Consider the following 23,862-nt stretch of genomic DNA (forward strand, 5'->3'; position numbering starts at 1 on the left):
GATTCATTCAAGAGGGAATGAATTAGTTCTCACAGTTTCATTAATTTGATCATTTTATGGCTATTTAGAACTTTAGAATAGTTAATTAGCGATTAAGTAATGAATAAATTAAGTAGACGATTAATCCGGTTGAAAAGAATTCCAAAAAAAGGAACTTACCTTGGCGGGAAGTGAAAGTTAGGTTATGTTGCACTCCCGCTCTAAAAATTTTCGTCTAACCTCGACGGTTTTGACGTTTTTACTATCACCCGCGTCAAAAAGCAAAACAAAGCTAGAAAACTTTATGAAAATTCGTTTTTCAAGCTATTTTCCTTAAATGTTTTGGAGTTTCTTGGCCGAAAAGTGATGAAGAAGAAAGATAGGAGTTTAATGGTGCAGAAGGGAGAAGAAATTCTCAAGGAAACTGAGCCAGAGGATGAAGCTTCCGGGGATGCTTTGCAAGACAATCCCAGTGGCAGTGGGTGAGTATTTTTGCTAATCCAGGAGATTTGAGATTCCAGGAACTTTTCTTGCAGAGCCTACGTTGATCCAGTGATAAGGAGTTCATTGGAATTTGTTGAAACTTTTGTGGGGAAGAAAGACCGGAAATGCCCTTTCTGTGGGAGAGTATTCAACAGGCCAGCAACACTGAGGCAACACGTGATGATTCATTCGGGCTTCAAAGGCTACAAATGCAGTCAATGCCCTAAATCCTTCGCTAACAGGGACTTGCTTGTGGCACATGGGAAGATTCACGAAAAGGGAAATTTTCCCTGCCAATTCTGCCCAAAGACCTTCCCGAATCAGGACTATGTGCGTCGGCATGAGCGGCGACACAAATTAAAGAAGGAATTTGAGTGTGAAATCTGCGAAGGGAAGTTTGGATCGAGAGACATCTTCCTGAGTCACATGAAGAGTGTCCATTTCTGGTAAGTCATGACCAATTTCTTGGAATTTGATTTGAGTTTGAACCTGAATCTTGTACATTGAAATTCCAGCCATGAGAAGGGAAAGATTCTGCGGAGGAAGTTTACGTGTGAGGTGTGCAAACAGATCTTCTGGCAGAAGACAAAGTACCTACAGCATCAGGATCTGCACAAGGATAAGTCAAAGATGTGCTTTTACTGCAACAAGAAGATCTCAGACCGGCAGAATCTCAAGAAGCACTGCCGGAGAGTCCATCCGGATCAACCAATTATGCTTCCAAGGCAGCGGAAAGGTAAAATTAACAATTTTCTTTAATTTTCTTTGCAAAAAAAACACTAAAAATCCCCATTTCTCTGCAGTTAAATCCTCAGACACTGCAGCCAATAGGAAGATCGATGTAATCTGGGAAGAATATCACCCCAGAATGAGTCCAGAACCAATGGAAACAACACCCGATGGTGCAAAAGTCCTTCAAATCATTAAACACAACTTCCAGACATCCTGGGAATTTGCCGAAGCCCACGTGAAGCCTGGAGACGTTCAGTGTGGCTTCTGCAAGAGAATTTTCCCGCGAACAGAAATGCTTCGACGGCACATGTTGAAGCATTCAGGTATAGATGAATCCAAATGCCCAAAATGCCTCAAAGTCTTTGCACATCATGAATCCCTTCATGAGCACATGCTGTGTCACGTGCAGGAGGAACATCCGTGCAAGGTGTGCGGGAAGGTCTTTCAGAACGCCACCTACCTCAAGAAGCACATGAAGAGAACACACGGAAACCCTGAGACTTTCACCTGTTCCGTGTGTAAGAGTACCTTCACACGCCCTGAATACCTTGAGGATCACGTGATGACCTTTCATGATAAGTAAGGAAGATTCAAAAATATCCAATTTAAGGAGAATTCAATGAAATTTCATTATTCTTCCAGCAAAACATCTCCAATGATGAAGAAGTTGAAGAAAAAGTTGAAAAAAGAAACGGAGGAAAATGAAGAAGTTCTGGAGGTTCCAGAGGTAACAGAACTCCCAGGTAAGTTTGCTAAATTTAATTTTTAAAAATAAAAAATGCAAAAGGAATCCAAAAAAGTGATAAATGTGGAGAAAATAATAAAAAATTGTTAAAAGAAAAAAATATGGCGGAACTGGGGGCGTCCTTTTTAGCGAAACCAGCGCCTACGGTAAAACAATGAAACAAAATAAAACTGAGGCGTAGCTAGGAAGGTTATTTTGGTGTCTTAACATGTCGTGAAAAGTCAGAAAATTCAGACTTTTCTCTATAAGGAGTAATCTATTAATGTCGTTTTTTTAATTTAAAGAAAAAATCCTTAAACAAATCCTTGAATAGATTTATTGCTATCCAATGGATTGAAAGTGAAAAACATTAAAAAAAAAATAAAGAAAACGAAAATAAGAAAGAAAATGGCAGCCTTTTTGTTCTATCAGCGTCCCTTTCAGTGACACCAGCGCTACGTGTTTAGTGTTTGAAATTGAAGCATCAGTGGCGCTGTATTCGCATAAAGGGACGCTACAGGAATACTAAAAATTTACATTTTTTTTAAATCATTTAAAAATTAATTTTCCTTTGTTCAAACATTTTTAACCGATATGATCGTTTATGTAGAAGACTACCAAGAAGAGAATGTCTACACAGTTGAAACATTAGATCCTTCTGAGGAACCTGAATACCTCGATGAAGCATTCAATGATGGGGAAGAGAATTATTTCGATGAACATCCCAATGATGCATTTGAAAATTTCTGGGTGGATGAAGATGAAGGAGAAAACAAAATCATTTCAGATGTAAAACTGGTCTACTTAAAAGACTTAAAACAACCACCACCGGTGTAAGAAGATTAAAGCTCCTAATGAGTTTAACGGGGGTTTTTACAAAGAGTAATTTCTTCTGTTTTAGGGAAAAACCACCGAAGCAAAATCTTCCAGAAGATCATTCATTTTCCACACAAGCTGACTTTCTTAGGGCCTATGTTAAGGATACAGATCGTACCTGCCCGTTCTGTCAGAAGACTTTCAATCACCTCTTTCAGCTGAAGCAGCACATTGTGGTGCATTCAGGATTGAAGGAATTCAAATGCCCAAAGTGCAAAAAGGAATTTCTCAGTGAAGTCCTAATGCAATCTCATCTGTCAACAGTTCATACAAAGGAACGTCACCCCTGTAAGCAATGCGGGAAGGTTTTCAAGAATTCCGACTACCTTCGACGGCATGAGAGGCGACACAAGTACTCAATAATACGGTATGAATGCTGCTTCTGTGATCTCGTGTATGATTCACGGGACAAACTGAAATTTCATCTAAAAGTTCACTACAAGTAAGTTTCCTAGTAGTTTTGAAGTGTAGTAGTTTTGACTCTGACGGTCTGACTCCTAATTCTCAGGAAGGAACATGGTGCGTCAAACAGAACCAAGTATAGTTGTGATCGGTGCAAGAAGATCTTTACAATTAAGCGATTGTATCTGAAGCACAGAGAAGAGCATGAACATGCTGATGAAAGTAAGTTGAGCTTGTTTAATCAGATCAAAGCAGTCTTTACACGTCATGCTTCTCTTGCAGCTGCTTCAGACAATGAGATGGCCTTTGAAGATTTAAAAGTGAAGAAGGAGAACGTCTTTTGCATTGATGGTATCGTAGAGGAGGAGAATTCTGAATCAGAATTAATCTCCAAAAACAAACACATGTACGTTAACAAATACTTTCTCCCCTTCCAAGACTCTTTGACTGATTGAACTTTGATTGTTTTGTTGTAGTAAAACCCCTCCGGATCCACTTAAATTCGATACAGTCAAGGATTTTGTGAATGAATGCATGAGACGTACAGACTTTACGTGCTACGAATGCGGTAAAGTCTTCCCTCAGCATCGTTTACTCAGGAAACACATCCTAAGTCATGCCGGTATAAAGGACTACAAGTGCCTCAGGACTGATTGCAAAGAAGTTTTTGACAGTCCCGAAGCTCTTGAGGAGCATGTAAAGGAAAATCATTCAAAGCACATTTGTAATTTGTGCGGGAAGCAATTTAAGCAGTTAGCCTACCTCACGAAGCATCTGCAGCGACATCAGGAGATTAAATATGAGTGTGAGATCTGCAGCAGGAAATATACGACACGTTATGCACTTAAATGTCATTTCAAGAAGGTTCACTACGAGTAAGTAGAAGATTGTTTTTATTTTGTGGTTCGATCAGGAAGTTGAGAAGATCTGATCTATTCAGACTGTCTGGATGTCTTCTGATCTGTTTTTGCTTTGTGTGTTTTTTTATGAAATTGAACAGAATATGCGATTGAGAATAGATTAATGAAAACGAGTCAGAGCTCTTCAGAGTATCTGATCCTTCATCTCTGTTTTAATACAGATCAGTTCAATCTAAAGGAGCTTCGATAAAGATGAAGGTTCTTTACAGATTTCTGATGAAGAATAAAATTCAAGGAAATCATCCGAATAGATGGATCAGTTCAGAGCTGCTTTGATGCAGTTTAGTTCAGATCAGAGTTATCCTGATGAAGATCAGTTAAACTGTAAACTTCATTCTTTGTTGCAAAGTCTTCATCTTTTTTGACAAAGATCAGTTCAATTTGAAGCAAGTTCCAGATAAATTCTCCTCTGAACAGTTAAAAGAAGAAAATCAGTTAGAAGCTGCTTTGTTACAACTTAGTTCAGATCAAATCCTAATTATCCTGATGAAGATCAGTTAAACCGATATCTTCATTCCTTGTTGTAAAGTCTTCAAAACATTTAAAGAAGTCCCCTGTGAACAGTTAAAAGAAGAAAATCAGTTAGAAGCTGCTTTGTTACAACTTAGTTCAGATCAAATCCTAATTATCCTGATGAAGATCAGTTAAACCGATATCTTCATTCCTTGTTGTAAAGTCTTCAAAACATTTAAAGAAGTCCCCTCTGAACAGTTCAAAGAAGAAAATCAGTTAGGAGCTGTTTTGATGCAGCTTTATTCTGTTTAAGATTAGTACTGAAATGAAGACAAGTTTGTAGCCGTTCTGATGAAGATGAATTCAGCTCTATACTTAGCCTTTTTGAAACAGTTCAGATCTTTCAGACTCATAACGACTTGAAAGTCTTGAAACTACACCTTCCTGTTCAGTTCAAACCTTTTTACAATCTTCCTCGTTTTACAGCAAAAATTTAAAGAAGATTGTAAGGAAGCGGCTGTACTGTACGTACTGTGACGAATATTGTTGGAGTAAATCTTCATATAGGAAGCATCAAGAGAGACATATACTGCAAATAATTACTCCTGATTCCCCCTCAAGACATCTAGCTTCAACGACTTTGGATGAGACAGGGTAAGTATACTTTAAAAAACTGATAAAGTCCCTGAAATTCAGCTAAAAGACTTTTTTTTGTCTGATCAGAAAACCTTCAAGGTTCAAATCGGCAGCAGCTTTTGTGAAGGCGTACGTGAAGCAGGGTGATCGAAAGTGTTGCTTCTGTGATAAGTCCTACAGTAGACCGGCTTTGCTGAAGTTGCACATTTTAGTTCATTCCGGTTTCCGTGACTACAAATGCCCCAAATGTCCGGCGGATTTTGTCAAGGAACACCTCCTTAATGCCCATTTTGTTCGGGTTCACGCATCAGAAAGGCATCCATGTAAAATATGTAGAAAGGAATTCCGGAATTCTGACTACCTCAAGCGGCATCTGAGGCGACATACGTTGCCGCGGAAGTTTGAGTGCGAACACTGCGGATTGAAATTTACAGCTTTCTTCACGCTCAAATGTCACATTTTGCGTGTTCATTACAGGTATGTTTGACTTACGTCTGATCTAATATTCCAGTTAGATCAGACGTAAACCGTTGCACTTTTTTGTCATGAGCAGGAAGGAAACGGGAACTGTTTCGAAGAAGAAGTATTTCTGCAACAAATGCAAGAGGGCCTTTTGGAAGAAGAGTACCTTCGAGGGGCATCAAAAGATACACACGCGCAAGGTCAAAAATCAGTGGATTAAGCAAGGGAAGGCTGATGAGTCTCTAGCAGAGACCTTCATCATTGAGAAGAAGGTCAGTTCAGCGGATCTGGATGTAAAAGTAGAGACAGTAATGGAGGATTTTGATGGAAACGTAGAAGAAGACATTCCTATTCATGAAATTTCCATTCCTCAACCTACGAAGTAAGTCTCCTACTCTGGCTTGGACCTTCCTCTCTTGAAGTTTTCCTTCCTAAAGTTATTTTTTTTTGTTGTTGTTGCTTCTTCTTCCTTGAAGGATCCCCATTCCGGAGAATCATCCCTACAAGACAGCCCAAGAGTTCGTTAATGCGTACACAACGAAGAAAGATCGCATTTGTTGCTTCTGCGAAAGACTCTTCAGGCGTCCTGCTTTACTACGGCGACACATGGTGACACATTCAGGTTTTCGTGACCACAAATGTCCCTACGACAAGTGCACGAAGGATTTCGCCCATGAAGACCTTCTCAGGATACACATGGAGACAGTTCATGCCCCAGATAGGTATCCATGCAAAATTTGCGGGAAGATCTTCAGGACAATGGAACGAATGTCCAATCACATGCACATCCACAGTTCACTCAGAACATGGAGCTGTACGTTGTGTGACAAGATCTTCACAACGGACAGTGGGCTAAGGAAGCACAGGAAGCGAAAACACACTGAGTGAGTACTTTTTCTGATCTTTTTTTGAAGTCTTTTTGTCCCTTTTGAGTATTTTTTTAAGGTCTTTCGGAATTCTTTAATGAATCCTTTTTTAATGCATTTTTTAGACATTTTTCTGTGCAATTTTATGACCTTTTCAGCAACGTATTTTGGAAAGTTATTAGGTTATCTAAATTCATTGAAAGTTAAAGCTTTCTAAAGGTTCTAAATCAAAGGAAAATTAAACATAAAAAATTATTTTCAAACGTTTATAAGAATTTCTAAATCGTAGAATGTTTGAATAAATTCAAACGTTAGAATAAACGTCAAAAGAATGCTAAAAACCGAAAAAAAAAAAGAAATGTAAGATGTCGGAATGAACGTCAAACGTTATAAAGAGATGCTGAACGTTTAAATAAAAGGTCAAACAATAGAAAACAATTACGTATTTTGTTAAAAAGAAAACGTAGAAAACAATAAAAAGTACTTCAAACGTTAGAAAAAAACGTTGTGTTGGAAAAATTGAAAAAATAAAAAACGAACGTTGAAATGAAAATATCAAAGATTAGAGAGGAAACACTAGTATAACCAGTATAACTCATTAAATAAATCTCAAACGCAAGAATTTACGTCAAACAAAAAATATCAAGTTAGAAAAAAAATGATAAATAATAGAATAAACATCAAGCGCAAAAGAAACCGTTTTAAGCATTAAAATAAACTTTTAACGATGTGAAAAGACCATCAAGCGGAGAAAAAGGAATTTCAAACGTTAGAATAAATGTAAACGGATAAAAAAACCTTTAAGGAGTTCATGCACGGGCGATGTAAAATCTTTTTTCTATCGCAGAACAATTTTGACTAATTCTATATTGTAGAGAATCAAAAAACATTGAACAATCGCGAGAGAAACTTCCCAATTTCCACTTAAATCACATAGAAAAGTGCAAAAAAAAGGTTTGCCAAAAAATTCAAATATTGTGACGTCATTTGTATAGTTTTTGTCCCTCTAAAAAATGTTTCAATTTTTTTTTGTAATAAATGTTTTTTTACAGGCGTTTTTCTTAAGATGTTCTATTCTATTTTTTATTCTCTACAAGATGAAATGGGTCAAAAATGTTCTACGATAGATAAAGTTTTTACATGGCCCGTGCATGAACTCCTTTGTAGAAGAAACAAGGAACCATTAAACATTAGAATAGGAACTTAAGAAGTAATATTAAACGTCAGAATAAACGTTAATTATTAGAGAAAAAACATATATTGTTTATTAAATTATTTTTTTAAATTACTTATTGTTTAATCCTTTATTTTAAAATCATTTTATAGTTCTTTTTATAGAGAGAATTTTTATATCTTTTTTTCTCGGTATATTTTTGGCCTCTCCTGAATATTTTATTCTGTCCTCCTATTATTTTATTTTAAGCCTTTTAACTATAACAATTATTTTGCCAACTTTTAAAATCATTTTCTTGATCCTTTTTTCGTATTTTCCTAATGTCATTTTTAACGTCCCTTTTACGATTCGTTTTACACAGGTTGCTGCCAAAGGACAAGCCAAAAGGAGTGAAATATAAATGCGGAATTTGCAAGTTGACCTTTAGCCAGGAGGAGAAGTTTGAGAAGCACAAAAATGTCCACAAAGACAGGACGGTGATTTGTTTCTACTGCAACAAATCAATGCTTGATAGATCAAACCTCCGTGTGCATTGTAGGAAGTTTCATGGGAATCTTCCAATTGATGCTAATGGTGAGAGGATGCGACGATAAAAGACATTTTTAAAAGAAAAAAATCTTTGAAAAGAAAATTCATTAAAAAAACATTTAATTTTTTGCAGATGGTCCACCCGTTTGTACGGTCTGCAATGCCCTTTGTGAGAATATTGAAGCACTTAAGGAACATTTTGAGTCTCACGGAGAGGATCCCTTTGAGTGTGCCACGTGTGGATCATCATTTAAGCGACAAGAAGATTTCCGGGAGCACATACAAATTAATCATTTCAGGTAATTGATTAATCTTTAACTAAAAGATTGAGTTTAAAGGATAAAACTCTTGAAAAAAAAAAAACTTTGTTCCTTTCAGTGAGGATGTCTACCCCTGCTATATGTGCGGTATGGTATTTGAGACCACAGAGAGCATGAAGCAGCATCGGACGAGTCATTTAAGTCTCCCAAATCCATTTCCATGTGAATTTTGCTCTAAAAACTTCTCAACAGTGTTCCTCCTGAACAAACACAAAGAAACGCACCATCTTTTCGAAGTGAGCTACTAATTTGCTTAAAGGGAGCAAAAGAAGTTTTATTTTGGAGTATTTACTACAGATTTCGACGTAAAAATAAAGGGAAGAATTGACATAAAAGTGTTTTGGATGTATTTTTTGCACTTAAGTCAGAGGATTAAATAAATGGAAAAATATCAATGATTTGGATGTAATTTCAGTGTAATAAATAAATAAATATGAAATATAAAAAAATGAAATAAGAGTATTGTTCTCATTGTTCTGTAGATTTTCGATTTTGAACCATCAATAGAAAGGTCCTGATCTCATCGGCAACATACCAAAATTTAACTCTTTCGAGTTCCTTGGGTCATACGCTGACCCAAACATGAAATATTATATTTTTTTCAAATTTTTGTGAATTTAATTGCTATTCCAAATTCTAAATAGGGGAGAGCGGGGTTAAAAAAGTCACTTAAGGGTTTAGAAAAAGTTCAAAATATCATATTTCCCAAACATAAAGCGAAATGTTTAGCTCATTTCTTTAGGAAATTTACTGCCCTACAACTCTTTCTCAGATCATTTTGTTCTATCTAGCTAGGAAATATTAATTTTTTGGCTTTTTTCAAACCCTTAAGTGACTTTATTAGCCCCGGTCTCCCCTACATTAAATTCACACAAAAGGGGCCAAAGACGTTTTTTTGGTTTAAGAAATTCGATAATAGCGTTTTCGAGATATTCATCGAAAACTATTCGATTTTTTTCCATTTTAGGCCCTCTAGCGGCAGTTTTGGAGCTTGCAATGTTCTAAACATTTGTAAGGCTTTAACATTTAGAGGATTTCTAGTTTTGAAAGTTGAAATAGATTAAGAATTAATTAAACTTTCGATCCTCATTCAATAAGCAAATCTCCAATTAAGAAAACATTTAATATTTGGATCCTCCGCGTAGGTAAAAAGTTTTCGGTCCTCCAAGTATTAATGAGATCTTTCATTTGAGTTAGATTTGGTCAAAATCGGTCAAGTCATTTTCGAGTTATGACCGATTTTTGTTTAACCCTTTCGTGACCACATGAAACATTGAAACGCGCGGTCTTTTTTAATCATGATATTCATTCAATGGATGCTCTCAGAGAACATTTTTCAGTTAGAACGTTGTCATTTGGTTTCATTTAAGTAAATTTAACACTGGAGGACAGAACTGGTACTTGCTGCCAATTTAACCTTTTTAAATAAATCATCACAGAATAAAAAACAACTTATTGTGATAAATTCTACATTGATGTGTAGGCGACTTCAAAAACTTCAAGCTCGTAAAATCTTAAAAAACATTTTTTTAAATAGAAAATTCAGGTCAAAGTTTGAGGTTAGAAATTCGTGTTCTCCAGTAACGCATTTCTTAATTTGAAAAAAAAACAATTAATAAATATCAATCAATAAAATTCGGGAAAATCTTATGTTTGTAGGGTTAAAGTTTGTACCCGCCAAAGGCATAACCCCATATTGCCGGCAACCCCCTCTTTCGGAGACAGAACACACTAACGTGGGTCTCCTTCCCAGGGCGAGTCTCTCTAGTGGTGGAATTACTATGTGGGCTGCTAAGTGATTAGGGAATTCTGTGTGGGTCGTGGAACGGGACAGTCGCGTTGTCTAGGAATAGCTCGTCAGCCTTGGGGCGTAATCCCCACTAGATAAACGTGTGAACCTTTTCACCGCCCAAATATTCCCTTCTGTGAATAATTCCCTTACATGTTTCACGTTGATATTATTGCCTGATCCAAAAGACACAAAAGGGTTAAAAATTGACGCAATATATGGCTAAACCGCTTAACCGATTTTTATGAGCTATCATCATTCTGGATCAAAGTTGTGATGTATGGCTGATTACGACGTGAAAAAATATATCCTTCTCGCACATTTGATTGGAATTTGAAGAAAAAATGAAAAACCAATTTATATTTTCTGATAACTAACACCGTTCTGGACATTTCAACAACCGACCAATGAAACAATATTGTTTAAAAATTCTTTTTTATTTCAAATTCAATTCAGTTTTTTTTTAGATAAATAATTCTGTTAATTTTCATGTATTTCATCCAATAAATTCAATAAATGTTAATTTAATTCAATGCAGTACAAAAATGTTTTAATGGCTCAGAACAGACGGCCGTGGCTTTTGGTTGACGTCTTCGCGATGCAACTTTTTGGATGCGACTTTTTTGCGCAGACATAACCTCAAAGCAACTTTTTTGTGTGCAAAAAAGTGAGAAATACGGGAAAAAATGCATTGCAGTGCCCCCGGGGGGCTTCCCGTATGCTGTTATAGCATTTTCCAAGCGTAAATTTGCACAATTCTGTTTTTTACCACAACAATATTTCGATGCGACTTTTTTGACACTTGGATGCGACTTTTTCGATGTAACTTTTTTGGATGTGACTTTTTTGATGCAACTTTTTTGGGTGTGACTTTTTTGAAGCAACTTTTTTGGGTGTGACTTTTTCGAGGAAAATTTTTTCACTTTTTTTTGAACAAAAAAAGTTTCCACCCAAAAAAGTTACATCGAAAAAGTCGCATCCAAGTGTCAAAAAAGTCGCATCGAAATATTGTTGTGGTAAAAAACAGAATTGTGCAAATTTACGCTTGGAAAATGCTATAACAGCATACGGGAAGCCCCCCGGGGGCACTGCAATGAATTTTTTCCCGTATTTCTCACTTTTTTGCACACAAAAAAGTTGCTTTGAGGTTATGTCTTCGCAAAAAAGTCGCTTCCAAAAAGTTGCATCGCGAAGACGTCAACCAAAAGCCACGGCCGTCTGTTCTGAGCCAATGAGAAAAAAATTTGGAGTGCCTCCCTTTGCTTGATTTTAACGGAAAAAGAAATAAGAAGAATTTGGAGAATCTCCCTGATTGGTTGACAAATCCAAAGTAAAGTTTTCATTGGTTCTCGCGTAACTAAAATTTTCTCCAAGGCGGTGCTTCAGTGCAAGGTTGCTTTAAATGCAGATTTTTTTGTAATTTCATTTATGGTTCAGCAATGGGGAATCTCGGTTTGAGGTTGAACTTCTTAATGGTTGAGCTGTAGATTTGCCCATTGAGCCACAAGAGAATATCTTTGGCCTCCTTGTCCGTGAGTGGAGTTGGTGCTTCGGTGCACATGATGAACTCCTCAATTGTCATCGTTGGGAAGCGAATGAGGTAAAGAAGACGTCCAAGTTCCCTCCTCATGCAATCACTCTCACCATTCTGTCCGCCTCCCGGATGCCCCTTCCCATCACGAATAAGCATCTCCATTATCTCATAGAAGAGACTGTACTCATTGCAGTTGAGCAGAGGACTCTCGAGGATCATTTGAAGGATACGCTTGTGAGGCGGGGAAGTATTCAAAGTCCTGATGACGTGCAGTGGGAAACGAATGCAGATGGCCTGGAAATGTTCCATGATTGGCTGCATGTCAAAACGCTCAATAAATTCAAAATGTTCCGCAAGATTTTCGGCTTTGATGAAATTCTGGAGGAACTTTACAATCTCATGGAGGACGCTGTAAATGAAGTACTTCTTAGCGGCGTACAGGAATACCTGGAAGTTCCCTTCATTCACGTCCAACACGGGCTTTCCATTGTCGCTGTAGGAGACAAAATCCACCATTGCGGAGAAAACTGCATAAGGGATGTCCTCAATGGTAATATCCTCTGGTTCACTGATCTCGCATCTTGGAAGTTGATTCAACCACACTTCACTGACCGCCATGAGTTTGAGCTTATCCGCCAGCAGGACAGCCCCATCGTCGTTTGGGAAGATGAAGTTGATATTCCCATTATACCCGAACTTCTTGCGTGGGATTTTATTTGTTCTAGATGCCGGGCCTGGTTTTCTCTTCTTCCCGGACGTATCAGCCATTTTTTCTTCTTCTGCTTCAATACCTAACCTAAAAAATGATTGAAACTGTAAGCACTTGGAATGCTCAAAAATTCTATTTTCTCGTGATTCCCCTGATTAAATTAGTCAATTAATTACACTTACTGCAAGTTTCAGGGATTTTCCAGTTATTTTAAAGTTTTCTTTATAGTTTTCCGTCTAATTTTTCTCCCGGAAGAAAATTGCAATGACAAAATCAAATGAAAAAAAACCGTTACTATGATTGCTTCACAAAAAATCTTCTCTTAAATCTCTTAAAAACCTCTTAAAATTCTCTTAAATCTCCTAGACGCAAACTTAAGAGATTTTGACAGTTCACTCATCGTGTTAAGGAGTAAATTGTTGGAATGTTCTGAAGGATTTTTAATGCAAATCCTAGTGATTTATCATGGATACGGCAATTGAGGATGTTAAAATATTCTGTGTTGATGGGATTCTCACCGATTATTGTACTGCTAAAGATGGAGACGAAGGGAAAAAGCCACAAAAGCTCACTCTACGAATTCCAGTCAAGTATGTTTATGTGATGATTTCCTTCTGACTAAACTCGCTTGGTTTTCAAGAAAAGGACGAGAAGTATTGCAATCAATCAATCTACTGACTTTTTCCTTTTGAGTCATTTTAACCCTTTAATGCGTGAAATTTACTAATAAGCTTAGCCTAATAATGCTTAAATAACAAAATGTTGAATAAAAAATCACGATTTTGTAATTTTTTCTCTTTAAACTTATTCATATTTTTCCAGCGACATTTCGGCAAATTCAAACCCATCATCAGGCTTCAAAAAAAAATATTTTTCAAATTTTTATCATTTTTTCTTGTAGGAAAAACAAGAAAGCTGCTGAAGAGAAGAAATTCAAAACAACTAAAGAATTTTTGTCAGCTTACCTGAAGCCTGGGGATACTAAGTGTTCGCTATGCGGAAAGGAGTACAAATGGAAGGCAAGCTTGAAGAGACACGTCTTGACCCACTCAAACATTAAGGAATTTGAATGTCCCAAATGCCCAAGGGCATTTGTGGACAATGATCGTCTCAAGCAGCATATGCAGGTGCATTTTCAGGAGAAGCATAAGTGCAAAATATGTGGACACTTCTTCAAGAATCGTGCATACCTCAGAACCCATCAGAAGCGCCATACGGATCACATGAAGTACAAATGTTATATGTGTGGACAGAGATTTGTCAACTATGAAACAATTAAGCTTCATATTATCTACATGCATTACAGGTAAAAAAAAGTTCAAGGAGAAGAAGATCTTCTTAAAAAAACTAAAAAATATTAATTTTTGTTTGAATTTTTAGAAAAAAATTCTCAAAACAGCCCAATATAACGTGCGATAAATGCGGGGAGACTGTACCGAGGACGGAGTACAAGCGACACAATAATACGCACAATATCAAGATTCAGCCCCGAGATTGCTTCTACTGCGGCAAAACCCTTAGTTCTTATGCATCGCTCAAGAGACATTCACACACATACCACAACGGCCTTCCCGTAGATACCAAATGTAGCGTCTTTCACACCTCTCAACACTTAAAAATCTCTTTAAGAAGTTTTTTTTTACAACTTTTTCCCTCCACAGTGGATCCCATCGTCTGCCCTGCTTGCAAGAAATCATTCGAAAGTCTAGAAATCCTCAAGGATCACTATGACGAGAATCACGCATTAAAGAACTTTGAATGTGACGCATGCGGATCGGGATTTGATATAAAGGAGGAATTTAGAGAACACATTCATATAAATCATGTTGAGTAAGTTTAAAAGAAAAATACAAAAGATAAAGAAAAATAAACATTTTTCTTCTTTTACAGTGTAGGAGTTCATCCGTGCTTTGATTGTGGAAAATTATTTGATAGCCGAGGTAATATGCTTCGACATCGCGCTAAGGCCCATATTGACTACTCATACGTTTGCTATTTATGCACCAAACGCAAAGCTTTCTCCACCGAGTTCTACTTTTCACGTCATGTGGAGACTGTTCATAAACCCTTTGAAACTAAAGATAAAGCTGAAAAGAAGGGGAAAAAGGTTAAAAAGTAATGATAAAAAATTGTTATTTTACTCTGGAATAATCTGAATAAAAAGATAACGAAAAAAATCCAAAGAGGTTATTAAATTGCTTCAATATACGCACAAATAAACATTTTAGATATCTGGTCTTCAATAGATGTCTGGTCTTCTTGTTTTTGAAGCTTTTCAAGAGGTAAGAAAATAATCATGAGATTTAAACATGATTTCGGAGAATATGACTAAATTCGACTAGGACCGTGATAAGGGATTTTCCAAGAAGTGTATACCTTACATAAAAAAAGATTGTCTGGTAACATTTTATTCAAAACAGTGCTTTTCTATCTAATCTTACAGTAACATTTCTAACCTTTTATTAATTTAACAAGTTGGATTGACCACCTTTTGCGTAACAAGCTTTTTATTTAACCCTTCGTATACTTATGAGGGGTAGGTGACCGACCCCAGAGCTCTATTTCGAGATTTTACTCCCTAATTCTCAGAGATCTTTTGGGAATAAGTTCCTTGGTTATCTGAGAAGATTATGTCAAAATTTCAGGTCGATCCGACCACTAGAAAAAAAGTTATTAACAAAAATGTAAGAAGAGGGAATTCAAAAATTCATATAACGGTCAAATTTATTGCATTTTATCTTCGCTTTGTTACTCTTTGTCTCTTTCTTGACGATTCTAACGCAAAAAATTCATTGCAAAGTTCATATAAAATTAATTTTTGTAGGGGAGAGCGGGGTTAAAAGTCACTAAAGGGTTTAGAAAAAGCTCAAAATATAATATTTCCCAAACAAATAAAGCGAAATGAATAGCTCAATTCTTTAGGATATTTCTTGCCCTACAACTCTTTCTCAGATCATTTTGTTCTATCTAGCTAGGAAATATGATATTTTCGGCTTTTTCCAAACCCTTAAGTGACTTTATTAGCCCCGCCCTCCCCTATTCTTAAATGGACAAAAGACTTCTTAGGGAGTACCAAGGAGTCTATTAATGGACATTTGACCGAAATGAAAATTCTATGGGGTCAGTCAGTTACCCCAATAGTAATGCGCGTAAGTATTTTGGTCACAGTATACGGAGGGTTAACGTATTTTTCCAACTTGGAAAAGTAATTAAATTCATTTAAATTCGAGAAAATAAAAGAAACTCCATTTGATCAACGTATGATTCAATGCATACCCCCACGGCATATCAATGATTAAGATCCTATTCATGATCCCAATAAAATACTTGATTTCTCCAGATATTGGGCCTTATTCAGCGACCAAGAAACCCTTGAAATTCGCTTGAAATCTTGAAATTTCAGTACAAAATTTAAAGATTTCAAGGGTTTCTTGGTCGCTGAATTAGGTCCATTGTTCAATTATCTATGTATGTACAATTTTTACAAATGGGGTAATAAAAAGCACGTAGGAGCGCGTAAATATTGGAATTCCCATTTCTTTGTTATACCATACTGATACGTCTTTTATAGTTAGTCAATTGCCCAAATTTCACATTCTTCTGCCCCCTTACTAATTCTCAATTGTACCTACTCTCAAACATTTTTTGCTTATCTAATTCTTGGAAGATTCGATAGATATATTTCAAGTTTATTCCTTGTTTTTAACATTTTCTTTTGAAAAATTTTGAAGTACAACTTCCCTTACACATAGATGTAGAATTTTTGTCACTAATCCTTTCGTGTCCGCATATAGAAACAGTTCCTTTTATCTGTATATTTCCTCTATAGACGCCCTGTGTAGACATTTCTCAGGTAAAACGTCTTCTTTGACTTCTTCTACGTGAATTATTAACTTTTCTAACTTAAAATAACAATTAAATTCACAAAAAATCGGTCGCGAAAAAAAGTGAAAGGGCTACTAAATTAATCTTATTTTGTGACGATTAGAAAAAAATCGAATTGACCACGGGGACTAGCTAAAATCTCCAGGACTAAAAGCACACAAAAAAAAAGCTTTTACTTTCAGGACTTTCAAAAAGTTCGAATAAATCGATTAACCCTTTAAGTTAATTACGGTTAGGGAAACCTGGGGTAAAATGGTGAATTTTTGGGAGATAATTTTTCCTGAGTTCAATAACAACTATCTTATAACAAATTTTTTGGGCTACAACTTTATCTCAGACGATTTCTTCCTATCTCAACGGGAAAATGCATTTTCAGGTCATTTTCCAAACCCTTGCACTTTCACTATTATGCCCCGACACTGGGGTAAAATGGTGAATTGCAGTTTTTTGTTAGCTAATCTTAATTTAATAAAATTATTTTAGCAAGACGCTATAATTTCTATTAAGAATGAGAGATTTGTGTACCAGTTAAAAACTTAATTTGTAGTTGAAAGGTCAGAGTAACTTTGAGGTTTGAAAAATTTGTTTTTCAAATAAAAGCCAAAATATCGCATCAATAATTATGAAACTTTCTAGGCTTAGGCAGGGGTATAAAGTGGAACTACTGACAAAATTAGACAGATTAGCTCCCACTGCTTCTTGAGACATTAATTTTATTTTTTTTCCGATTCTCCATTTTACCCCAGTTACCTCTATACGCTAACCCAAACATTTTTTTTGTATTCTAAATTACCTAGATAAATTCTTTTTCAAAGTTTAAAATAATGTTTCGAGTTAACGCAGAAAAGACCAAAAAGAATGTTTAGTTGGGAAATTTTTGATAAATAATATTTTACCTTTTTATTGATTTACTATAAGGGTAACTGGGGTAAAATGGTGAATCAGAAAAATAAACAATAACAGATATAATTAGCTTGCAATTTATTTTTGGTGGCTATTATGGCCATTATCTGGAGATGAAGTAAGAACTGACATCATATCACAATAATTACTAAAGATTAGATGAAATAATTATCTATCAAACCAATAATATGTATTTTATCACGCCGCGTGATAACAACAACGTCTTAGAGTTCCATCAAAATACCTTTTCACCTGCAAAGTTAGTTCTGAAGATCATCTCGTGGATTAAGGCAGCTAAGTCCTAAAAGTTCTGGTAATTAGTGCTTAGTTCAGGTTCAAAATTAAAAAAAAAAAAAAATGGAGAAAGAATACAAATCAGCTTTCACCGGGGACATTGGATTTAGATTCCAGGAGGAATTGCTCCTCTACAGTTCTTTAACATTGAGAAATAAATTGAAATGTGATGAATTCTCTGTTGGCTACGAAGTTACGGACTTCCCGAAGTTTGATGATGTTGTTTGTGATTTTAGAAGCGACGGAAAACGCTATTTGATGCTAAATCAAGCAAAATTTATGCTGAAGGAGCGAAAATTGGGGAGAGAAAGGCTCATTAGTGGCGGAAAAAATTTCAATTTGAAAGAATATTTGCCAAAAATGATGGAAATTAGTGAGAAAACTCCTGAAAATTGTGAACTCTTCTTCATCATAACAACTACAGCATCAATGGACATGAAGGATCTACCAATGGATCCCGCAACAAACAACGTAATTCAAAAGTTCTTTTGTGAATTAACTGAAAGCGGTGCGAAAGTTTTGCAAATTAATGCCAAATTTCGGGGTGAAATTGAAAAAATTCTTCAGCAAATTGATGGATATGAGTCAAGTGATAAAGACTCTTTCGCAGATTATATCCTGCAAAGATTAATTTTCGTTACAAAATGCCCAAATGTTGATAAGATGAAAGCAATAAACAATATACTGCTAATTGAAGATTACTCTGTATCCAACATTAAATCATTTTACGAGGCAATTCGGAATAAGATTGAGGAATTTTTGAAATTTAATCAGTTAACGAGGATCCGGAAGGCAATACTAAAGGCAGATTTTGACGTGATCCTTCAGAATGCTGCTCTTGATGTTGATTTACCGGGAATTTCGAAGAGCTTCCTCAAGAAATTCCCACAGTTTGTTGAATTTCAAGAGAGAACTCTGAGAAAATTGAATGAAGACCTACAAAATGGTTCGAATCTCATTAAAAGTAATACGAATATGCGTCTAGATGCCTTAAGGATCTATTTTGCTCTGAGAACAGATGATCCGTCTACGCTTCTTGTTCCAATGTCCAAGATAACAAAGTTTCAATACGAAGCTTTAAAGTTCTACGACAAGAAGATTGTTATTTTGATGGACAATGAAGAGCAGGAATGTGATTTGTACGAGAAGAAACATATTTTTTATGTTGGTAAAGCCAGATCCCTCACATCTGTGTCCTACCAGGATCTAACCTATGAGGCACAGAGGAAATTTTCAAGAAGCAAAATTGGAATTCAGGACCATCTTGTGTCCCTTTATAAACTCAAAAACACTGATCATTACACGAGTAACTACCTAAACCTTCTAATGGACTTCTTCAGGGCTCTCTGCAAGGACGGAGAAATTCATCTAGGCAGGAACCTGCCTGATAACAAAATTCCAAACCCCTACATCTTAAGGGAATACGTAAAGCGAGGAAATGAATGTATTTCCGAAAATGATCTCTTCCAAACTTATCGACGATGCATCATAAAAGGTGATCCAGGATTAGGGAAGACGTCAAGTTTGCAGAACATGGCGATGAGCTTCAAAGCAGCTCATCCAGAATTTTGGGTTGAATTCTTCCAACTGAGACTAATTTCGGACAAATTCTTTGACTTTCAAGCTCAAAATAGGAGTTTCACAAAAGAAGGAGCAAAAGAATTCCTCCTTAGTGTCCTTATCTCCTACGGAGCGAGTAAGGAGTTGGACAGAAAGCTCCTTGAGTACTACTTCACACAGGACAGTCCCCCAATCTTCCTCATCTTTGATGGATTTGATGAAATAATGCCAATTTATGAGGAAATTATTGTGAATTTTATTGAAAAATTGACCTTTTTTAATTTTTCAATTTACATTTCGGGTCGTTCGCACGTTGATTCAGTCCTGAGGCAACTTAAGGACTTTGAAGAAGTCAAAATAACCCACTACTCAACGGACATGCGTCAAATCTTCATTGAAGAGTACTATAAAGTTAAAACGAACTCAACAAAAGTCTTTAAACGCGATCAATCCTATCTAAATGGATTTTTTAAGGATCTGGATGAAGTAGGAGATGCAGTCTCCTTGAAGCCGCTCTATGTGAAGATGATGATCGATATTGTCTACCATGAACAACAGGAGAGATCTAAAGCTAAATCTTCAGTTCGAGCGAATCTTCTAAATAATTTTCCGGGGAAAATTAATACGATCTGGCTCTATACGAAGATTTTTGAGCTTTCCTTTGAGGATTACTATGAAAAAGCGGGAATACCGTCAAAATCGAATATGGCGCTAATGCGGAAGGAGGCAAAAATGCACAATATTAAGGTTTTTCACGCGTTCATTGCGGCAAAAGAATTGGGGATTGAATGGCCATTTGCAGAACCGAAGAAATTGGAAAATAACACCGAAATCCTCACTTATGGTTTCCTCAATCTTACAGCTGATGAAGATTTTTCCTTTGTTCACATAACCTTTGCAGACTACTTCCTTGCAAGTATCTTCATTGGTTATTTTGACCTAAAAGGCGTACGTTTGAGTATTTTCAAACGAATTAAGAGCAATATTGAAAATAATTTGGTACAAAAGGATAATTTCATTGAAACATTCCTTTGTATGTTAATGGAAAAAATTTGCTTTGATAAGGACTATTTTGCCTTTCTCAACACATTCTCACTCACGGAGAAGAGAGAAATAATGATTATCTTCAATGCTCTCCCGAAATTTTCTTGGAAAAATTCAATAATTGAATTTAAGGCAATTTTGCAATTTATATGGAAATATTTCAAGGAAGATTATGAATTTTACATTTCATCAATTGATTTTGGATCAATGATTGATTCCCCCATAAATGAGGATTTGAGAATATTTGATAAAATTCAATGTGCTTTTAGTCTCTTTAATCGTGAACTCTTCACCAATAAATTATGCTCCTATTTTGGGAATAAATTTGAAACGGAATTAATTTATAAATTGGCAAAAATGAAGGATTTGCAAAATTTCACGGAAATTTATGAAATTATTGAAAAAAACTCTCAATCCCCCATTATTTTCCTTCACAAACTCTGCTTAGAAGTCCGGTTCAAGGAGGGACAATTAAAGGACATTGATTTACTTGAATGGTGCATTTGGAAGATTTTCTGCATTTCCAAAAATGCCGAAAGGGATTGTCGGAAGATGATTGGCTCAAGTCGATTTTTTGCTGAATTAATCAAAAATATCTCATCGAGAGCCATAAGCGTGGGCACGACGTTTGAGGAATTTATCGGGAATTCCTGTTTGTTTTACATAAATGTGGGAAAACTTTCAGTTTATGAAGTTTTAACGGAAATTTTCGTGCCAAACCCTAAAAGGGAAACACCCACAACTTGCATTGGACTTATGTACAAATTCTTCGGAAGGGACACATCGAACTTTATCCTTTCGGATAATAATTCAATTTTGTACAAAATGTGGCGAGATGAGAAGAAAAAGGACATTTTGTGCCTTTTCAAAGTTCTTCCAAAGGAAATTATTGAAAAATTAACCATTTCTCCGCATTTTGGTGGACAATCCCTGAAGAAATGCCTCAAATCTGACCAAAGAAATGATCTCCTTGAAATCATTTATTACTGCTACTTGTACAGAGTTTCAGATCAAGATAAAATGATTCAGTATTTTGGTTCTTCCCAAACAACAATTCCTAATGCTGATTTAGCTGAAATTATCGTGAAAAGTGTCAAAATTGCGGAAATTTTTGTAATTTTCGGATTTAATTTCAATGAAATGATAAAGTGTTTATTGGATGAAGTTTACAGGAACGTTTTAAATCTCAATTCAACCGCCGCAATTAATGTTTTCTATGAAATTACAAAATTGCACTACATTGATATTCTCAAGAAAACAAATAATTCCAAAATAACCGAAGAAACATTTAAAAAACTAATAAGACAAATGTTTGATTATTTCCTCAAGAATAAATCTGAGAATTATGTAATTGAGAAAAATTGCCAAAAAGACGAAGATGGAAATGTTCCGCTGCAAAATTCCATTTTATACTACAACATTCCATTTATTTGGGAGTTTTTGAGGTTTGCAAAGACAAATCAAAGGGCAGCAATTCGGATTTTAAGTTGTACAAATAACAATGGACAGAATACTCTTCATTCTCACGGCACATTCAAGTGGAATGAAGTTTGGATTCACTTCAAATCCCTCCTCGATGTGATTAGAAGCGACGAAAGAGCTCAACGTGAATTATTCCTGAAGAAAGACATTGAAGGAAGAACGCCCCTTCATTCAACCTACGCAGACAATCAGGGGTATTTCATTGAATTCCTTTCTAGTCAAATAATTATAGATTTACTCAAATTAGTCGATAAGGAAGGAAATAATATTTTACATTATTTAGCAATTCACACAGATAGTGTGGAGAATGAATTAAAAACATTTAGCTTACTTATAAAGAAGATGCAGAACTCAATTGAAGACCTCAAAGATGCTCTAAATTTAAGGAATATCTATAAGTTAACTCCATTAGATGTTTGTAAGAATCAATGTAAATGCTCCTTTCCTGTATTCGGTTATCAATATCGAATTGGACAATGTGAACTACGTAAGAAATTTAAAAATATCCTTTATTGAAATAAAATAAAATAAAATTTTTAAATATTAGTTTTAATTTTCTTTAAATGAAAAAAATGTGAGAAAAACCTCCCAAGAAATGGCCTAAAAGTGCACAAATTTACGTCACTATAACGATTTCTTTAACCTCTAGGCCGCCAAGCGGGGTCGTTGAACGACCCCAGCCCTATATTTCGTGCTATAACTTAATAAATATAAAAGATACCATTCCCATCTTTTGGAAATAAGTTTTTTGGTTATCTGGGGAGGTTGTGTAAAAATTTCAGCTCAATCCGTCCACCACAAGAAAAGTTATTAAGGAAAATGTAGAAGAAGGAAATTCAAAAATTGGTGTAACGGCCATGCTGCGGAAAATTTCTCAGAATGAAGTTAGTCACATCATAAATCATATGGTTGAAGGGGGTTGAAGGGTTGTGTTTACTTTCTCACTTTACCTTCTCAGTGTCAGAATTATCGCGAATAAGTAACATAAACAACATAAAACATAATTAGAAGCATATAAATGTGCAAAACAATAAAGAATATTCGAGAAATATTGCCATTTATCGCGGTGCGGGAAGTGAGGGGAATGTGGGGAAGTAGTGAAAAAAATAGCAGTTGCGGTCAACTTCGTGGCAAATTTCTCACGAAGAAAGTGTGAAAAATGAGTGAAAAATGTTTTTCCCTAATATCTTCTTCTGCGTGTTTCCGGGTGGCGAATTTGTGATGCAAGGGGCAAGAGGACTATATAAGGAGTCTAAAGGTAGTGACCCGACAGTTCCCGGTTTTATAGTTTATGAGAAAATCGACTTCCTTCTTGGGGTCGTTCAACGACCCCACCTTGGCGCTCTAAGGAAGCTCCAAGGTCTTGGCGGCCAGCAGGTTAAAATCCATAAAATGATAAAAGGATAAAAAAAAGCATAAAAGCTTGAAACATTTGCACTTGATGTTTCATCAAAATTTCGTTGATTCGGTTGATTCGCATCAGAGAAAAGGATTAACCCTTTCCCGTTTTCTTTTTTCTAACTATGCTCTAAGAATGTTAATATCACTATAAGATAATAACTGAACCATATAAAAGTGTTTAAAAGCAAAAGTTCTAATAAAACTCATCAACAAAACATCAGCGTGAATGTTTCATGCAGTAAAAGAGACAGAAAATGAAGCAATGATGACGTCTTTTATTTTGTTTTTGGGAAAAACTTTGGTATCTATTTCTAGCTGATTCCTTTGGAAAAAAGCAGTTCTGGCAATTTTTTTAATACTTCTTTGATCCCTCAATGTTTCTTAAAAGGTTTAGCCCTTTCGCGTTCACGTGAAACATTGAAACATGTCCTTTTTATCGCTTTATTTATTTCCAAAAGCTTTCAGAATAAATTTTTCAGGAAAAACGTCTTTCTTGGCTTCCACTGCGTGAACTTAATTAATTTCTAACTTTTAAAACCAATTAAATTCATAAATATAAAAAAAAAATTATTATGTTTCACGTTTGGGTCTACGTATGACTCAAAGAACGCGAAAAGGTTAATTAGTTTCGATCCAAAACCTTCAGCTCCCAAAGGATAATCAACATACTACAATGACTAGAGGAGCGTACCTGTTTTGTCTCAGG

General features: G+C 35.7%; 3 protein-coding genes across 4 annotated transcripts; 2 read left to right on the forward strand and 1 right to left on the reverse strand.

Moving 5' to 3' along the window:
- The first annotated feature begins 238 nt into the window (after nucleotides 1–238).
- Nucleotides 239–9,004, forward strand: LOC129794673 (zinc finger protein 208-like). The gene is made up of 17 exons (XM_055835484.1): nucleotides 239–461; nucleotides 516–908; nucleotides 978–1,198; nucleotides 1,266–1,773; nucleotides 1,837–1,937; nucleotides 2,529–2,751; nucleotides 2,820–3,236; nucleotides 3,303–3,418; nucleotides 3,479–3,602; nucleotides 3,673–4,071; nucleotides 5,056–5,223; nucleotides 5,293–5,682; nucleotides 5,759–6,049; nucleotides 6,144–6,551; nucleotides 8,069–8,280; nucleotides 8,369–8,534; nucleotides 8,614–9,004. Exons 1-17 carry the CDS (start codon nucleotides 346–348, stop codon nucleotides 8,801–8,803), a joined length of 4,443 nt encoding a protein of 1,480 aa, XP_055691459.1. The 5' UTR covers nucleotides 239–345; the 3' UTR covers nucleotides 8,804–9,004.
- Nucleotides 9,005–10,762: 1,758 nt separating this feature from the next.
- LOC129794750 (BTB/POZ domain-containing protein 6-like) lies at nucleotides 10,763–13,128 on the reverse strand. 2 transcript variants are annotated; one of them, XM_055835604.1, is made up of 3 exons: nucleotides 13,106–13,128; nucleotides 11,557–12,674; nucleotides 10,763–10,962 (listed from the first exon to the last, which is right to left on the reverse strand). In XM_055835604.1, the coding sequence occupies exon 2, from the start codon at nucleotides 12,644–12,646 to the stop codon at nucleotides 11,771–11,773; it is 876 nt and encodes a 291-aa protein (XP_055691579.1). In that variant the 5' UTR covers nucleotides 12,647–12,674; nucleotides 13,106–13,128; the 3' UTR covers nucleotides 10,763–10,962; nucleotides 11,557–11,770. The 2 variants fall into 2 exon arrangements, with proteins under 2 accessions (XP_055691579.1, XP_055691578.1); XM_055835603.1 differs by lacking the exon at nucleotides 13,106–13,128 and adding an exon at nucleotides 12,770–12,883.
- On the forward strand, nucleotides 12,961–14,764 carry LOC129794736 (zinc finger protein 540-like). Its single transcript, XM_055835590.1, has 5 exons — nucleotides 12,961–13,177; nucleotides 13,489–13,893; nucleotides 13,968–14,173; nucleotides 14,249–14,417; nucleotides 14,478–14,764. The coding sequence occupies exons 1-5, from the start codon at nucleotides 13,053–13,055 to the stop codon at nucleotides 14,704–14,706; spliced, it is 1,134 nt and encodes a 377-aa protein (XP_055691565.1). The 5' UTR covers nucleotides 12,961–13,052; the 3' UTR covers nucleotides 14,707–14,764.
- The last annotated feature ends 9,098 nt before the right edge of the window (nucleotides 14,765–23,862 follow it).

Source organism: Lutzomyia longipalpis, chromosome 4, assembly GCF_024334085.1.
Source record: "Lutzomyia longipalpis isolate SR_M1_2022 chromosome 4, ASM2433408v1".
NCBI classification, from domain to species: domain Eukaryota; kingdom Metazoa; phylum Arthropoda; class Insecta; order Diptera; family Psychodidae; genus Lutzomyia; species Lutzomyia longipalpis.

What these genes read in the sequence shown, in the direction of transcription:
- LOC129794736 (XM_055835590.1), top strand. Translation starts at nt 13,053, where the DNA reads ATGGATACGGCAATTGAGGATGTTAAAATATTCTGTGTTGATGGGATT. An exon ending in ACTCTACGAATTCCAGTCAA is followed by an intron (nt 13,178 to 13,488) that starts GTATGTTTATGT and finishes TTTTTCTTGTAG; the next exon opens with GAAAAACAAGAAAGCTGCTG. An exon ending in ATTATCTACATGCATTACAG is followed by an intron (nt 13,894 to 13,967) that starts GTAAAAAAAAGT and finishes TTGAATTTTTAG; the next exon opens with AAAAAAATTCTCAAAACAGC.
- LOC129794750 (XM_055835604.1), bottom strand. Translation starts at nt 12,646, where the DNA reads ATGGCTGATACGTCCGGGAAGAAGAGAAAACCAGGCCCGGCATCTAGA.
- LOC129794673 (XM_055835484.1), top strand. Translation starts at nt 346, where the DNA reads ATGAAGAAGAAAGATAGGAGTTTAATGGTGCAGAAGGGAGAAGAAATT. An exon ending in GCTTCCAAGGCAGCGGAAAG is followed by an intron (nt 1,199 to 1,265) that starts GTAAAATTAACA and finishes ATTTCTCTGCAG; the next exon opens with TTAAATCCTCAGACACTGCA. An exon ending in ATACAAATTAATCATTTCAG is followed by an intron (nt 8,535 to 8,613) that starts GTAATTGATTAA and finishes TGTTCCTTTCAG; the next exon opens with TGAGGATGTCTACCCCTGCT.